The sequence below is a fragment of the Gouania willdenowi genome, chromosome 9 (assembly GCF_900634775.1).
Source record: "Gouania willdenowi chromosome 9, fGouWil2.1, whole genome shotgun sequence".
In the NCBI taxonomy this organism is placed as follows: domain Eukaryota; kingdom Metazoa; phylum Chordata; class Actinopteri; order Blenniiformes; family Gobiesocidae; genus Gouania; species Gouania willdenowi.
This window is the reverse complement of record NC_041052.1, coordinates 25,069,080-25,087,124: the sequence shown is the minus strand read 5'-3', so window position 1 is coordinate 25,087,124 and position 18,045 is coordinate 25,069,080. Positions and strand designations below refer to the sequence as shown.

At 39.2% G+C, this 18,045-nt stretch overlaps 1 protein-coding gene across 1 annotated transcript in view; it reads left to right on the top strand.

Moving 5' to 3' along the window:
- Positions 1-18,045, top strand: part of hmcn2 (hemicentin 2) — a 75,350-nt gene that overhangs the window by 44,887 nt on the left and 12,418 nt on the right. Inside the window, exons 48-63 of the mRNA XM_028457087.1 lie at positions 1,970-2,248; positions 2,328-2,518; positions 4,240-4,321; positions 4,667-4,803; positions 4,886-5,027; positions 8,366-8,510; positions 8,595-8,722; positions 8,865-9,021; positions 12,771-12,892; positions 12,973-13,137; positions 13,251-13,358; positions 15,745-15,879; positions 15,962-16,096; positions 17,092-17,361; positions 17,441-17,631; positions 17,699-17,912. Of these exons, the coding sequence (XP_028312888.1) occupies positions 1,970-2,248; positions 2,328-2,518; positions 4,240-4,321; positions 4,667-4,803; positions 4,886-5,027; positions 8,366-8,510; positions 8,595-8,722; positions 8,865-9,021; positions 12,771-12,892; positions 12,973-13,137; positions 13,251-13,358; positions 15,745-15,879; positions 15,962-16,096; positions 17,092-17,361; positions 17,441-17,631; positions 17,699-17,912 (2,601 nt within the window). The remainder of the gene's footprint in view (positions 1-1,969; positions 2,249-2,327; positions 2,519-4,239; positions 4,322-4,666; positions 4,804-4,885; positions 5,028-8,365; positions 8,511-8,594; positions 8,723-8,864; positions 9,022-12,770; positions 12,893-12,972; positions 13,138-13,250; positions 13,359-15,744; positions 15,880-15,961; positions 16,097-17,091; positions 17,362-17,440; positions 17,632-17,698; positions 17,913-18,045) is intronic.

Genomic DNA, 18,045 nt, shown 5'->3' with positions numbered 1-18,045 from the left:
CAGGTAGATCTAACAAGTATATAAACAGATATTTACGTTCTGTAAAAAAGAACGTTGTCCTTTAAACAAACTGCAAGCCATTTACACCAATAATTGAATATTCTGGCAGTCAGTTAAACTGAATCAGAATCAGAAACAACTTTATTGACCAAGTAATGTATGTTATACACACGAGGAATTTGACTTGGTGAACTGTGCTCTCTCTAATAGTGTAAACAATAAATAATAACAATCAACTAGAAAAAAATAAATAAAAAAATATAAACATAAATATAAACAGTATTTAGACTAATATGTGCAGAACTAAATAATATAACAAGATAATAATAATAATAATAATAATAATAATAATAATAATAATAATAATAATAATAATAATAATAATAATAATAATAATTTAAAAAAAGAAAAAGAAAAATAATAGTACAATATAATAATAAGATAATAGTGCAGTAGTGCATTGATGAGTAGTGCAGGTGAGCATTTAAATTAAATAGTATGTACATGAACATTCTCAGTGACAGATTGATCCAGGGTTGTTATGTTTAGTTCCAGGTTTTAGTTCCAGACTGTTTTAGAATCAGAATAATTTATTAATGGCCACACAACAGAGGCCGGGAATCGAACCTGGACCTGCTGCAAGTGAGGAACTACAGCCACTGTACATGGGGCGGGCGCTCAGCCCACCGAGCTACACACCGCCCCGCTCCCCCTGTATTTAAGTCAGTCGCTGCGCACCTTCATCCCAGTTACGTATTGTGGGTGGAGCAGCCCTGAAATGTGGGCGTTCCCATTCAAATCTGGCTTTACGTGCATTCTCCGTTGTGCGTAAGTCCTTTTCCTCTTAAGCGCCTCTAACCCTGGAATTAGTGCAGCACCCCGATAAAGTGAAACATTATATTGCACTAGAAATATGGACTTAGTTACATTTGAAGCGACACGGAATCGTGCGTCGTGCAGCAGCACCTGTGATTAATTAAAGCTCTGACAGACGCAGACTTCTGTCCACGTTGGTCACAGTGATTCAACTATTTTCATACTATGTCCAACATAAAGTCACAGTTTGATCCACTACAGAGTGAAACACGCTGTCATATGCAGATGAGGATGGAACACAAACTGTTCCCACACATATTTTAATGAGGCTCAGCTCAGATCGCTTTAAAGTATTTATATTTAAAACTGTGCAAACATCCTTCTGTATTAAAGCAGGACGCTCTGCGGCCAGGTTATTTCCTCATATCTCCAGCGCATCTAACTCGGTCACGCTTTACAGCGATGATGATGATGATGATGATGATTATGATTAAGGTGATGATGGTGAGGACGATCAAGGAAAGAGATTTTACTGTGACGCAGTCACACTGCAATAATCTGATCAATGATCTGATCAAATCAACCTGTTACATTGTTTATCAATGAAGGTGTTTCAAATTAAAAGTGAACTTTATCATTTTCATGGATTCCAATGACATTTACAAGCGTTGGGAAAACTCCAGGTTCCATAAATTCTAGACAGCCCCAAAAAAATAACATCACCACCTCCTTTCCTTCAGCCCGCCTTCATTCACACATAGACACTTTTGGTCTACCTTAAGCGTGGTGGGTGTGTCAGCAGCCTGGACCGGAGAAAAGCGCTTAAGTCCAGACTGGAGAATAGACCCCTTAGTGTCCGTATGGCAGTGGGGAGAAAACTGTAGGTTTTGTATTGAATTCATTTTAGAGCTAAAAAAAAAAAAAGTAGTGTAATATTGTATGTGAAAAAAGGTAACTTGTGAGGTGTTATTTCAAATTTTAATTGTAATTTTAGTAATGTGTAAATTAAATAAATTAAATAAAAACATATCTTCCAGAGCTCTAGGAAAATGTACAGCCAAACTTTAATTAATATTTTCAAATCTTGTCCTATCGTAGATCATCCATGCTGTGTGTAAAGTTCTGTGTGTGTGTGTGTGTGCGTGGTCTGCAGTGCCCCCTGGTGTGGATCATGTTGAACCAGTGGAGCCTGTTACCGTGGTGCAGGGATCCTTGGTGACTTTAACCTGTGAAGCACGAGGCATTCCTCCGCCCACACTGAGTTGGATGAAGGACGGCCAGCCGCTGTCACTTCATCGTAACCTGCTGCTGGATGGAGAGGAGACGCGGCTGCAGCTGCCAGATGTGGCTCCTTCTGATGCTGGCTTGTACAGCTGTGTAGCAAGTAACCAGGCTGGAAGCAGCACTAAGAGCTTCAACCTGACCATACTCGGTAATGCCAGAATCATCAGTTCATTTCACTTCTTTCTAACTTTGAATTGGGGTTTTGAATAAACTGTACTCAATCACAGAGCCTCCGAAGATTTCCAGCTCCAGCTCTCCAGAGCAGCTGACCATAGCTTTGAACGGTGCACTGGAGCTGGAGTGCTCTGCTGTGGGAGTCCCACCTCCCACTCTCAGCTGGCTCAAGGATGGTCTACCTTTGGAAGGGAGCCAAATAGTTCAGGAAGATGGACGCTTTGTCAAAATTAGCAAAGTTCAGGTAAAATACACACTGATTGAACAAAGGCAACATTTAAGCAAATATTAATTAAAAATAACATTAAAATAGCTCAAGCCATTAATTTTAGATCCATATGTGTCTGCGCTTTTTTTATGTGTAGATTAGGATAGATATCGAAATATAGCATTTTTATATAACACAACATGGAAAGTTTATAACCTCACAATTTTTTTTAACCACAAAGTGTTCAACCATCATTAATCTTGGTCAGGTCTTTCTTTTTCTTTTCCTTTTTTTTATTTTTCTATTAAAGCCAGATTTTTAAAAACATTTCCATGTCCATTAATCCAAATTTCAAACCAAAGCAGATATGTAAAATACAGTGTTGTGCTAGTTACTGGAAAAAAGTAACTAGTTACCGTTACTAGTTACTTCATTCACAAAGTAACTCAGTTACTGTTTTGATTACTTACACCAAAAATTAATGCGTTACTGGAAAAAGTAACTTTTGAGTTACTTAGAATTAAAGAATGTATTATTTATTTTGGGTCATTTGTGTCCATACAGCTTCATATTAGTGATGTAATAATATAATAATCCAATGTTGATCAACTGCTATAAAACAACCATAAATGATGTGCATATAAAGCACAAAACACCCGCTCCAAAATTAAAACAGTAATTTTTCAGCCATAACACAGTAATGTAAAGTAAGCTGTGCATATTCCAGGTGCACATTCTGCTGTTGAAAATGCTAATAAAAATAAATGTGGAAAAACTAATTCACAGCATTTTTCTCAGCTACACAATGCTAAACATATCATGTTAATGAGCTGCTGTTAGCAGTGACTCAGCAGCAGCGACAGGCTGCTTATTTACAACAACATACCGTGCAATAGTTTGGCTGACCTGTCCCTGGATAACAGTCACAGTCCGTTAAAATCCAGTCTCAGCGTTAGCTTAGCTTCACTGATGCATCTTTTGGAGACAAAAATAATGCGCATATTTCCACTCTGAGAAGCTCGTCCTGCTCTCGCATTGACTCGCCATGATTGGCGCACGTGATGAAAACAGAAACATGCTTCTTCTTCTACTGTTTTACTGTGTTTGGCACGGCATCCTGCAAAAATATGTAGCACCACTGTAAACAGGAAGTACATTGTAGCTAGCAAAGTCACGGACAAACGCACCATATTGTAGTGGTAACGGCGTTATTTCTTTAGAAATATATTGCGTTACGGCACTAGTTACTGTCAAAAGTGACGTCGGGGCAGTAACGCGTTACCGCCCAACACTGGTAAAAGATAATTTGTACCAATTTCTATTGAGACTTATGTGAAATACACATTTTTTCTCTTTCTTTGAGGGAAACCTTTCAGGAAATAGAGAAAGTATAGTTTAATGTAACTAATGTTTCAAAATGCATTTAGAAAGTACAAGGCAGTCATGAAAACATGTTGGTTACGCTCGTTAAAGACATTATATTCTTTGTTTTGAAAAAGTTATTGGTCGATAGAAAGTTACGTTTAATGTGTTTGTCAATTTTTACAAAATTAGTGAAAGTTCCAAAAAATTTGATTGCATTTTTCTTTATTTAAATATGCTTTTACTTTTTTTAATATAGACCATTAGTTGGGCCTTTACGGGGTTAAAGATGGGCAGCATATGGCTTGCAGGTCACCAGTTGAAGAACCCTAAAAACAGTAAATACACCATTATCTTGCAAGAACCCTGAACCAGATGATTTGTGTCTTTTATAGATTGAGGATGCAGGCCTGTACACCTGCTTGGCCAGCAGCCTGGCTGGAGAGGATGGAAGAAATCACTGGGTTCAAGTCCAAGGTGACACGAGCAGAAGGAACTTACCATGTTATCTGGTTTCCTGCTTTTATTTGCACCTATAAGTCCAAGTATCGCATGCACTGTGCTGTAAAAATATGCTTCTATACACATAAACATGCACATTTGGTTTTAGTTTGCAATTGATTTAATTTTTGCCATCCAAGAGTAAGTGTTTGATTTAATGACACAGCTTAAATTTATGATACATCTTTATCCACTCGTGGTACATCAAGATCTATAATTATAACTCTAAAAACATTGTTAAAACCAGAAATTGAAAGTTCATTTATTGTCAGATTGCTGTGATGTGCTTCTTTAACTGTTTAACCCCTCGCTATGTCACAGTTCCTCCCACGCTCTTTGGCTCAGAGGAGATTAGGACACTAACCGTTCCTTTGAGTGGCCACCTGACCCTGGAGTGCCTGACTGACAGTGACCCTCCTCCTGAGATAGAGTGGTACAAGGATGAAGACAAACTGCAGGTTGTCCACTGAGCTTCAAATCAACTGTTGCATCATAGAGTTTTCATTTTTCACACTTTGTTCATCAATCTTGTCATTTCAGCTGGGGGGTCGCTTCCAGCGGCTTGCAGGGGGTCAGTACCTGGAGGTCCACGAGGTCAGGCCTGAGGACAGTGGTCGGTACAGCTGTGTGGTTACTAACATGGCTGGAAGCACCAGTCTCTTCTTTTCTGTGGAGATTCTTTGTAAGTCCACATCACACAACCATATGATCAATACATTACTTTTACCGTAGCTCTTTATTTTAAGGTTTTTTACACGATTGAATGCACAGATATACTGTAGGTCAATAAATGTCTAAAACTGCCCACATCAAGTCACTGAAAACTTTAAATCCAGCCCTAAGACCCCAATGACATCCAGTTTCTCACTTCTCTGGATAAACTTTAACTTCCCACAATATTGCATAAATAACGTATACCACATATAATTATGTATATTAAGTACTTGTACCAGTTGTATCTGCCTTTTTAACTAAAGATTGCATCTTCCTCCTTTATCTGCCTCTCTCTAACTATTGCCTTCTCTCAATGGCTCTGACATAGTGGACAGCTTTAATGAAACATGTCAGCAGTTGTACTATGGTGCCATTTCATTCACTTTATTGCATAAAATAAAGATAAACTAAGGTTTGTTAGAGTATCTACCATCAAACCGGGTTGATGTAATGGATAGTTGCAGATCCTTTTAGCTTTTATTTTGAAACCCCACACCTATACGTTCTTAGTGAATTAAATAATGCAACTTGATGGATTTGGTTCTGATTTATACGGTTTTGACTTCAGATTATGTTAAATCCTCTTTGTGTGAGAAACGTGTGGTATGCTGTTAAATTTGACATTTCCATACCCAATAATGATGGAATATAGACGCACTAACTGTAATTATGTCTGAAGTGAACAGCTGTTTTGGAAAAGTGAGTGGAAAGCTTTGGTACTCATTTTTTAAATAGTATTATAGCTAATGAGCATGTTTGGTCTGTTTCACATAGTTCAATGTGACGTGTGGTTTCTACTGAAAAAAACAGACCTGATCGTCTTGTGTCATGTTTTAAGAACTCAACAATTCTTCTTTCTGCTAACGTGGGTTCAAATCCCACTTTTGACACATACATTTTTTTCATTTTAACATATTTAACACGGCAAATTCCACCTTTAAAAATACATATATGACATATATGACATAAAGGTTTTAGGGTTAGGGATAGGGCTGAAATTAAAGGGTTAGCAGGTTAGCTAAAAATGAATATGAGCTAAAATACAACTGACGGAACTTTAAATCACGTGGTGCACCTATCACGTGATCTAAACTGGCCAATGAGTGGCGCTGTGTATGCATAGAGTGGCTGTCTATAGATACGTTTAACGTATCCATAGTGTAGGGGGAGGAGCTTGGACAAGGAGTGATACGAATTATAATATTAATTATTATTAATATTACAGTAATTTGCCAAGAGGTGCCATCTGAAATCGAGTTAAAGTGTTTCAGATCACTTAATTAGTTATTAATATCTTGTCATCCAGGGTTGTGAACTCTTGTCACGACTATCTACTCTCCATAGAACAAACCTTATGATTGTAATATTTTCATAAACCACAGACAACTTCTCAAAGTTTAAACATTTATTAATCAAAACAAGTTAAAAACCTACTAACACAATAAAGCTAAAAGCGCGCTACACTCACTAAACTAAGGATAAATGTATATACACTTTAAAGGTAAAAACTTAGTAGAGAAAGAAAGAAAAGTAGCATGAGGTGTGTGTGTGTGTGTGTGTGTGTGTGTGTGTGTGTGTGTGTGTGTGTGTGTGTGTGTGTGTGTGTGTGTGTGCGTGTGTGTGTGTGTGTGTGTGTGTGTGTGCGTTTGTGTGTGTGTGAGAGCTATAATAAGATCAGTGTGGATCCATGTGGCTGCGATTACTTTAGGCCCGATTAGAATTTGAGATCCAGAGTACCTCGGTTCTGATGGGTCCGTGGTCGGTGGTCCTTCTCTTGTGGCAGAGGGGTTGTTGAAGAAAAGTCTGAGGAGCAAAGCTTGGTTCTGGCTTGTGATAGGATGGATGGCCCTGTGGGTTGTTCAGCGCGTTTCACAGCTTGTTTCGTCAGCAGGTTTCTACTGGTACTGACTTGTGTTCTTCACCACGGGTCGAGAACTGACCTTGCGTGGACTTCTTCAGCGCAGCGTGCTTTGCTCTATTGGCCTTCAGACTCAGCTCAGATCATGCAGACCTTTGTTCTTGTGTTGGTTCAAGGTTTCAGCTCTTGCAGTTGGAACAGGAGGTTTTTCTTCTCTGGACGTGCAAGCTTATTTAAAAGGTCTAATGAAAGAAAACACTTTGAGTTTACAAAGAAAATAAAAGTTGACAAACGAGAATAACGTACACTGCAGTGGGGCCGGAGTGACGAGCACCACGGAAATCCAGTGATTTGAATTTTGCACTTTGGTTTTAGCGTTGTCTAAGCGATTCTATTGGTCGACATGTTTTCGGGAGCCAATTAAATTGCTTTGGATGTTTTGTGGGTTGTTGCTATCATGTATGTGTGATAAGGGATGAATGAATGAGAAACCTCTTCGAATAAGAAATTCGAATATAACTCAGAAACCAGTTAGATTATAACTTTAAAAAACGAGACGAAAGCAGAGATCATATTTTCCCGGTTATTCTGGCACCAAACATGATATACTTTATGCAAAGTTAATGAGAGATATTCTTTAGGAACACTTTTACTGTAAAAACAATTCTATGATCTTATAATAAGAATTGGTTTCCTGTGAATAAAGAGAGTTAGTGGCAGTATAGAAAAATATATTTCAAACTTATATCAAAAATGTGTGTCCACTTTTAGGATGTTTCATTGTTAATTCTTGGAGAAAAACAGAAGATCCTGCCGTGTGCTTCACGGCGGGGGAAAGACAAACAGTCATACATTCCTGTTCTCAGCTCCTTTGTCTCTGTTTGAAAGGGAAAAAGGAGGAAACTGTTTCTGACCAAAAGTGGTCAAAAAGTGTGCCTTGGTATCTGTCATAGACATGACCTCCTACAATAAACATGGCCTATTTTAAACTATGTAAAAGCACTTTGAGCTGCATGTCTTTGTATGAAAAGGGCTTTTTATAAATAAACATTGATTGATTGATGAGTTCAGACAGCAGGCCAGCATATCTACATTTAACAGTGTGAGTGAGTGTGAATCATTCATATTGAATATGAATGAATATGAATCTTATCATACAACTTATGGCTAAACAGAAACTCCTGTGTCTTTTTTTTATCTGAACACGCCAGTTGTTAACAGGAGGTTGTTAATTCATGAGCTGAAAAAGAAACATAAAACTACAGCAACTATTATTTTCCAAATCCATTTTTAGGAATACATTTTTTTGAAAAAGGTTGAACCGTGTTTATGTCTATGTGTAGCTTTGAATTGGGATGATATCCACACGTATGCAGGTCTTAAAGAACAGGGCTTTTACAAGTAGCTGTAGTTTTAAATCTAACTCAGCGATTTACCTTTTGTTTTAGTGCCACCAGTGATAAAGGAGAGCGGCTCAGTGGTGACTGTGCACATCAGCCAGGACGCACTTTTACCTTGTGAAGTCGAAGGTGGCTCCTCCCCGGCTATCATCTGGCGGAAAGATGGCTTCCCATTAGCAAAAGACAGCAATAAGTAGGTCCTAATGCTTCAATGGTTACTTTTTTGTAAAAAAAAAAAAAAAAACCTACAGTATTTGCCTTTATGTGTTGATTTTAGGTACACTTTGCTATCAGAGGGCTCCTTACGTGTACATGGGGCTCAGTTGAGTGACGCTGGCCGCTACTACTGCACTGTGTCCAATCAGGCTGGTTCAGATCAACGAGGAATGGACCTTCGTGTCTTTGGTAGATACATCCTGTCAAAGCTCTTTTTCCACAGTCCACATTATGGTAGTATTGGAATAAATAAAATGAGAGTGTGAGGCATGAATGCAGCTTGATTTGGTGTCAGCATGTGTTCAGCTAAAGCTGCTCTGTCTCCTCTTAGTGGGCCCTTCAATCAGTTCAGGCCCATTCAACGTGACGGTAACCACAGGGATCAGAGCTGTGCTGAGCTGTGAAACCACAGGTATACCTCCACCTCAAGTGTCCTGGAAGAGGAACGGCGCTCCACTTGAAATCGGCCTGCAGCCTGGAGCTTACAGGTGAGCCGTGACTGTGTTCCCCCCAAGTGTCTCACGTAGATGTTAGGCTACATTCAGACGGTAGCTTTTAATGCACAATTCACTTTTCTTTTTTTTTTGAGGGGAGAAATGTGTGTGCTTGTTCAAATTACACAATAAATGTGACTTCTATCAGTGTATCGCAGACATGGGCAACGAGCAGCCCAGAGGACACATGCAATCCTTGGTCTGATTTTGTGCGTCCGCCTAAAGTAAACAAAATGACACAAAAGTAACACAAAGGGGGTAAGCTACGAATCGAGATGACGTCTTATCGCGCTAACTTCTGGGATTTCATCAGTGTGTGCTGGACTACAAACCTCGCTGTAGCTTAGTCACTAAGGCAATTAATGCTGAACGGCTAACCTGGTCACGACCAGGTTTTTCTCTGGCTTGGATGTTAGCGAGTCCTAAAGCCCCGCCTCCTGACCAATCAGATCTCTTAGAAAATGACATGCCCATTGATGATCCTGGTTGGTTCAGATCTGACAGCTGCGTTTAGGAAAGGAGATTAATAATGATAAATTAATCCTTTCATTTACCGATGACATCCTTTAGGAATGATATATATATTTATGTTTAATGGACTGATTTACAGTCAGCTGATGAAGTATGTGTCGATCCGTGTGCACGGACGGCTGAAGTCATTAATTCATTAATTAATTCATACGCTGGGGCTGACATTATCAGCAGGAACATGCACAATGTGCTCTCATCCCAGTGTGTGTGATAGAGGTCTACTTGAATAGGAAAACGTGTGTGCTGTAATAAACTTTAACTGCAGAGCGCTGTCTGTTTATCACCCAATAGATTAATACAATAAATAATCTCTGGCTTTTACACATTAACAGTGTCAGCAGCTTCCTGCCTGAGTTCTCTTATTCTGGCCTTTTCTGTAACAACAGTGTTGTCTTTGGTCTGAATTATGGATTTTAATTATTCATAATTTTAAACTTCAGCAACCTGGTCAGTGCCAAGTAATGAAGTGGATCAGATCTGAGCGAGTATAAAAGCTCTGCCTCCTGCTGTGAGCTGCACTAATTCACTGTTGCTCCTTGCTGTCATCATGGATTTATATTCATTATAATTGTTTAAGACCAGGAATGTTCCTCCATTCATTGTAAAGATGCTCAGTCTGCCAGCTCTCTCCATTGATTGGTCAGATGCTGCAATCTCCACCCCTTTGACGTGCACGTGCACGTAGCGAGGCTGTAATCACTTGGCTTAAATTAGCGTGTTGTGAGCATATCGTAGTACAGCTCCTGTCTGACAGGGAATGTTTGGTTAGTTGAAGCCAGCTAACGGAGATTAATCCAATCTAGATTCGTAACATAGGCCCAAAGTGACTACAAAAATACACAAAACAATAACGAAAAACACACAATCAACAACAAAAAAACACAAAATGAGAGAAAAATATAGAAAATAACAAAACCGAAATTCATAAAACTACACCAAAGACATGCAAAATGAGAAAATCAACAAAATAACAGAAAGACACAAAATGTCAAGTGAAAACACAAAACAAAATAGAAAAATATGTAAAATGACAACAAAACACAAAATGAGAGAAAAACATACTAAAAGACACCAAAATTACAATAAAAAAACAACAAAACACACACACACACACAAGGTGCCAATGGTTCATAATATGAACTGAATGTGACCTTGAAGTGAATAACATGTGCAAAAGAGGTCCTAAGGTAATAAGTGACCACACAGGCTCACACTGTAATTACGGAAGTAAATAACGAGGCATTTTGTGTGCAACAAAAGTGAACACCATAGTCATAAAATAAATAAATAAATAACGTTAATCACATTTTGTTGGTTGCAAAATACCACGTACAGTATGTATCATATAAAATCCGTTCTTTGGTTATTTTGTTTCAAAATCAAATTAAAAAATAGAAATAAATTATAATTTTTTTTTTTTTTTTTGTTGTATTAGTTTGAAACCAGAAACAGGAAAACGGAAAAACCAAATACAAAAAAACCCATGTGTTTCTTATGAAAATAACAATAGCAACATACTATATTTTTTTGTTTGTTTGTCTTTTTTAAAAAGCGCAGGTGATTCTATATCCTAAGTTCCCAAAGTGGGGTACGGGTACCCCAGGGGTACGCAAATTGTCACAGGGGTACATAAATTAAAGAATATAAATTGACCAGCAGTCAGGAGCCTCCATGCATTGCCAGATTATTCTTTTTTATTATTCTTCAACAGGATAGGTCAAATTCAGAGACAAATTTCACCTTTTTGATGTCATGACTCCATTTTAATATTACAAAATGTGGCGTCTCCAGAGACTTTAAAAAAAAATCTTTTTAGAATTAGCTTTCGATAATGTTTGTTGTTGCCAGGATTAATGCATTAAAGTGACAAGATGCACCAGCTCAGACATTTTTATACTGTTTATACTATTTTTATACTTGTTTTATTTGAACTAGATTTATTTCAAAGAAAACGAGTGTGCGTGATGTTATAATTTCAAAAAGAATGATTAAAACACTTTAAAAATACATTTTTAATCAGCATTTTTCAATTGCTATAAATTAATAGACATTTCAGGGGACCCTATTTGAATTCCATGTGACCCCACATGGGGTCATGACCCCAAGGTTGAAAAAAACTACATTCCATGATGTTTTTTAAGTGTGCAGGAGGAGGGGGTACATGGCTTCAGGTTAAATATCTGAAGGGGTACGGGACTGGGTAAAGTTTGGGACCCAATGGTCTATTTCTATACCGGAAAAAATCTGTGACCGCAGGTGACGACAGTTGCAAACACTTGGCGAACTTTAGAATAATAGAGAATAAGAGCACTACGTCAACTGCGTAAACCTCTTCGTAGTGATTACGGAGCCTTTTACTCCTCTTAAACATGAGGCTCCAGTGGATGAAGGAAATGTTGACTGGAGAAGAATTACAAACGATGGAAAATCAGATCATTTCAGGTCAAAATAATGTGACCTGCTGATTTTCTGAGGGTGCACAGATCCTAGATCACTAAGATAGTTTGTAAATGTTATGGCTGGACTACAATAGAGATACAATCCAGAAGTTTGATATTTACAACCAATGTTTATTCGTCAAAGGTCACAGAATATTAATTCACTTAAGCTTTATCTATATAGGGAGAAGTACAACAATAGTCTTCGTGTAATAACAGGCAACAAATAGTGTGAACACTTGATAAGAAGGGTTGACGGAAGCTGAACAGTAAAAAAAAAACGAGTTTGAAGATTAAAAAGGTCTATTATAAGTGTTTGCGATATTTTACAAATTAATGAAATTTCTGGTAGAATGTCATGATGATGACATGATTTGGTTCAAAATGTCTGTTTTAGCATTCTATTTTCAGGGTGCACTTTAAAGAACTTTTTTTTTTTTTTTTTTTTTTAATATTTTCTTGAGTTGTTAACGTCATACCCAGAGTATATTTAAGGATGCCCAAAGTTAGTCAAAACATGGTTATTTATTTTGAGTCTTTTTTCCCCTTTCCAAAAATATCTTGTCCTATCAGATTTAGGAGCACATATGAAAGTGGCCTGGGTCAGATATGAAAAAAGAAAAAAACAAACTGTGTGCTGTTCAAACTGTCTTGAACAGATGGAATACAGGTCACACATGGGCAGAGCATTGCCTGCAGTCTGAACGTAGCCTTAGATAGTTTGACTCACACATCATTGGAAATCAAGGCAAACCACATCACTTTTCTGCCCAGGTTACTCTCTTCTGGGTCTCTTGTGCTTTTGTCCCCAACCAACGAGGACGAGGGTTATTTTGAGTGCACTGCAGTCAATGATGTTGGTGAGGAGCGCAGGATCATTGAAGTCATCCTCCAAGGTACTGCGCTTAGGGCTCGTTGAAAAAGTAGACTATAAAGTGTGATCTCAGACTAACAGAATCATTATTTTCACATTTAGCCCCACCATCAATCAAAGATGACGTCACAGCAGTGAAAGCAGTCAAAATGTCTTCTGTGGTGTTGCCATGTCATGCACAAGGGAGTCCTCAGCCTACGATCACTTGGACAAAAGGCGGAGCTAAACTCAGCCCCAGGGGAAGAAGTTATCATGTCCTTCCAACAGGTAGGAGAGATTTCCTCAGGGCCTGTGCTTGTATTACTCTACATCTCCACTCAGTGGTGAAACATGTACTGTCATTGTCTCACCAACTGTATTTGTGTTGCATTTTTTTACAGGAGAGTTGGAGATTACTACAGTTCTGCCAAGTCATGCTGGTCGTTACACATGCTCAGCACGCAACCCAGCAGGAGTGGTTCACAAACACGTCTCTCTCACAGTGCAAGGTGTTCTAGTAATGACATGACAAACATTAATAATCAATCAAATCAATAATTCAAACACACAGTTCATCAACCAATCAGCAATCAATCCTCTTTTATTCATACAGACCATTAGGTGAACGGGGTGGTTCACTGTAAAATAACAAGAGCACCATATACCCTCTTTGTCTGATATATGAATCAGTGATTTTGATCATGGTACCATGATTATTCACACTTTTAAGGATTGAAATCCCCATTAATAATGATACAGTAGGTCTAGATGTATGGGCCCCTAAAATGAGTGATTAAATACGCAATCCGGGTGTGATCTGGAAGATAATCAGTGGGACAATAGAGAAAACAACCCATCATAACGAAATTAATTTTTAAAATGTCAAGGAGAGATAGGGATTTTTCACTTCCAGGGCGACTGTGGCTCGGGTGGTAGAGGGTCGTCTTCTGATCGAGAGGTTGGGGGTTTGATCCCAGTACCTGACTATGTGTCGAAGTGTCCTTGGGCAAGACACTGAACCCTAAGTTGCTCTCAGTGGTTGACTAGCACCTTGCATGGCAGTCCTGTCCCATTGGTGTGTGAATGTGAGAGTGATTGGGTGAATGAGCTGATATGTAAAGCGCTTTGAGACTGCTTCAGTGTGGTGATAAAGCGCTATATAAATCAAGTTCATTTACCATTCCAAAATATAATGTAATTCTCCATGACAAAAGGTCTATGTTTGGTTAAAATTGTGTCAAAATCCTTTAAGTATTTTTTACATAATTATGCTAACAGACAAACAAACAAATCCTGGTAAAAAAAATAGAAAGTCTCTATTCGTACTGTTGCCGTACGGACAACCCCTGGTGCTATTGGTACGTTTACCAAAGTACACGTACATAGCATCTTAGGGTTAGGTTTAGGTTTAGGTTTAGGTTATAACCTTATACAGTTTCAAAACAAATTTTAGGGATAGGGGTTACGTTTGCTCTCAGTCATGTGACCCAAACTGGCCAATGAGAGGTGCTGCGTACGGATAGAATGTCGGTATATTGATACGTCTACCATAAAAATAGTCACTGCCTAAAAAATATTACCTCGACCAGGGAGGTCATTTTTTTTTTAAATCCATCTAAAACGTGCTAACCACCCAAAGTGAAAAAAGAATGATTGTCACAATCCCACAAGCCTTTATTGAAGAGATTAGAAACACATTGGCCCTAATTTATCAACCATTCTTACGTTCAGATCTCAGCGTACGACGTGCATTCAACCAAATTCACGCAAACGTCAGTATTAATCATTTCTGATGTCATCGTATGCTACGATTAGATCTCACGTCTGGTCTGACCTCGTGTACGCAAACCTGTGTGTGGATTTGTGCTGGAACACAACAAAATCTCTGTCTGAAAAGAAAGTATTAAACAAGCTTCAGCTGTCATTTAAGCATTAACATACACTTTCAGAATGGATCAAAACAGACTATTAAAACGTAGTAAAATATATTTTATAAAGCCCACGTTATTATTGACACCTGCACTTTTTTGTTTTCCTTCACTAAATCCCCTGATAATTAGCATACATCAGGAAGGGGGGGGGGGGTGCACAGGCTCACGCTTGCCAGCCTGACTACTCTAAATGTAAAGAATTGTCTCGATCAAATAGCAGCGATTTACGCTTTTAGGCTGTGGATGAGTAACATTTCATTTAAACCATAATTTGCAGTTATTGAGAATTTAATTCAGCCTGAGTCCGTTTTTGTACAGAAACACAGTTCACTGCCTCCGTTATTCTCTTCCAGCATTTAAACAAGCTCCTTAAATTCCAGTTTTCACACTACCGAAAAGCACATCTTTGTTTTTCTTCATCTCAGCTGTGAGGATGCTGATTTTCATTTGAAATGAAAACATTTATTTCCTTGCAAATGTTTATTTGAAGTCAGTGGGCGGGACCTCCGAACCTGGAATATTTGAGGGCGTAACATGTTAATGACATGTTAATCCAATTCAGCTGCCGCATTTATCAACACCTGATCATTGGTGCGCTGGGATTGGTCAGATACGAATGTTTCATAAGTCCCAGGTTGGTCAATGTGCAGTCAGATTTGCACCCGCTTTCAGGCAAGGTGAATAAATGAGGGCCATTGAATCATGAAATCAAATAGACGACACAGAAAACTGCACAGATATCCCACCATTTCTTTTGTTTCAGAGAAGGTCTTTCTGTTTTAAAAAGTGAGAGATCAGAAATGGTGAGGAGCTCAGACTAACTAGAATAAATCACGTTGTGGAATCAACCATACTTTTGTACCGGGACATCAGAAATTTAATGATAAGTAGGCATAAACTGCCCCCAAGCTTTAATGTCTGACTATACTGACCACAAATTGTTCTGATTCTGCAACATGTGCAGAGCCCCCAGAAATCCGACCAATGGCAGAAGAGGTGCAAGTAGTGTTGCATCATGGGACTGTTCTTCCCTGTGAGGTTCAAGGCCTTCCCAGACCATCAGTCAGCTGGCAAAGAGAGGGGGTTCCCATAGCGACAGGTGAATGGATATATATTTACTACAGCTGTGATGTTGACTTTCACCTACGTAGGTCTCAGTGCTTCACGGCTCTGTTTTACAGGTCACAGGATGGCTGTGCTGTCTAACGGGGCTCTCAAGTTTTCTCGGGTCACGCTTGGTGATGCAGGGACTTACCAGTGCCTGGCCAAGAACGATGCTGGTGTAGCTGTAGCCAGGACCAAGTTAGTCCTCCAAGGTATGTGTGATCCCCCACATGGAAATAAAGTCAGAGTGTGAAGTCGACCAGGTTACCCAGGTGTATGTTGTCAGTTTTTTCTTGAAAGTTGCCTTCACAGATAACAAAGATGCCTTTTTGGGGAAAGACTATTAAAGACAAACATCTACTACAGAAACACAGATTTAGACAGACAACACTTACAGTTTTCACACAGACAGTCTGGCTGGATTAGGGTTCTTGAAGTTTCATTCTGGAGTGTCACAATTATGCTTAATCTGAAGTATGGCTATTCAAATGATGTTTGCCTCATGTATTTAGGATCAATATTTTAGCATTTTGAAGCAATCAACTCCAGAAAGCCTTTTCACTGATCATTTAGAAATGTCCAAAAAAACTGTAACAAACGTTACATTTGACACTACCTGCAGTCGTTCAATGCTCCCTTTGGTGCTGATTTCTCAGTTCTGAAACATCAAGTTGGGAGGGGACTATCAGTTTAAACTAATTCATCTTAAAAAAAGTCAAAATTATGTTATGACTGTGAACTCAAACAGAGTCAATGTGTTAATAACAGTAGGTTGGAGATGTGCCTGCTTTGGTAATGACCAGAATTTAACGTAGGTTTTCTGACTGCATTATGTTTAAAAAAAAAAATGTCTTATTTTTCAATACACATACTTTTGTTTTTGTTGTTTTTATTTTGAGCATGATGGCATCAGGTTTTATAATATAGTCCAACAGTAAATGTAAAAAACAACAACTGCCAAATCCAGAGATTTAGACAACAATGGTGTTTCTGGACCATGAAAGAAACCATGAGCCCTAGAGGGGATTAAATGCGGATTTGCAATGGCAATTTCAATAATCACACCAGCATAAACTTTCCAGGTCTTTGCTTTAACTGGAAATTGTAATGTTTGGACAAGTATGACAGTTGGTTTTTCGTGGGATTTTTTTTCTATGGTTTTGTGTAGTATGCAAGACATCTTAGCTGTCACCCTTTATTCCTCCAGTTCCCCCTGTGCTGAGTGTCCCTCGTGTTGAGTACACAGCTGTGTTAGGCCAACCAGTCAGTTTGGAGTGTGTAGCTGATGGGCAGCCTCAGCCTGAAGTTACCTGGAATAAAGACAGGAGGCCTGTGGTTGACGGTGCTCACATTCACATCTTCGCCAATGGAACCCTGGCGATAAGCTCCACCCAACGCAGTGACGCCGGCCTGTACACGTGTACAGCCAAGAACCTTGCTGGCAGAACCAGCCACGACATGAGGCTGCTTATTCAAGGTGTGACACAGCTATTTTTAGAATGACAATTTATCAGGCTTTGAAAGACATGTGTATTAATCCTGCTGTGTTTTTTCAGTTCCACCCATGATTCCTCCCACGCAAACAGAACTGTCTGTTGTTCAGGGATTTCAGGCCCTGCTGCCCTGTGCTGCTCAGGGCTCACCCAAGCCCATTGTGTCATGGGAGAAGAACGGCGCCCTGATGCCTCACCTGCCGGGCAAATTCACGCTCCTGCGATCAGGCGAGCTGATTATTGAAAGAGCAGAGGTCAGTAGGACTGTATGTAACCAATACAATCTGTCTGTGATGGTGCTCTGACTCACTTCGTTTGTAGTCAGGTGATGCTGGTGTGTTCACATGTGTTGCCACCAACACAGCTGGCTCAGCAAGGCATGACATCCACCTGTCCATCAACACGCGGCCTGCTTTCAAAGAGCTGCCAGGTGATGTCACCCTAAACACAGGACAGACTCTCACCTCATCCTGCCATGCTCAGGGAACACCCACCCCCACCATCTCCTGGACAGTGAACAACAATCCCTACACAGGTAACAGATCCACCATCAGCTCTGGGTGCACTTATTAAAAAAATGAATAACCCCAATAACAATAGTGAGGATGCAGGAGACATCTTCACTATTGTTATTGGGTTTTTATTCCGTCTGCGTTAACTCCTCCTAC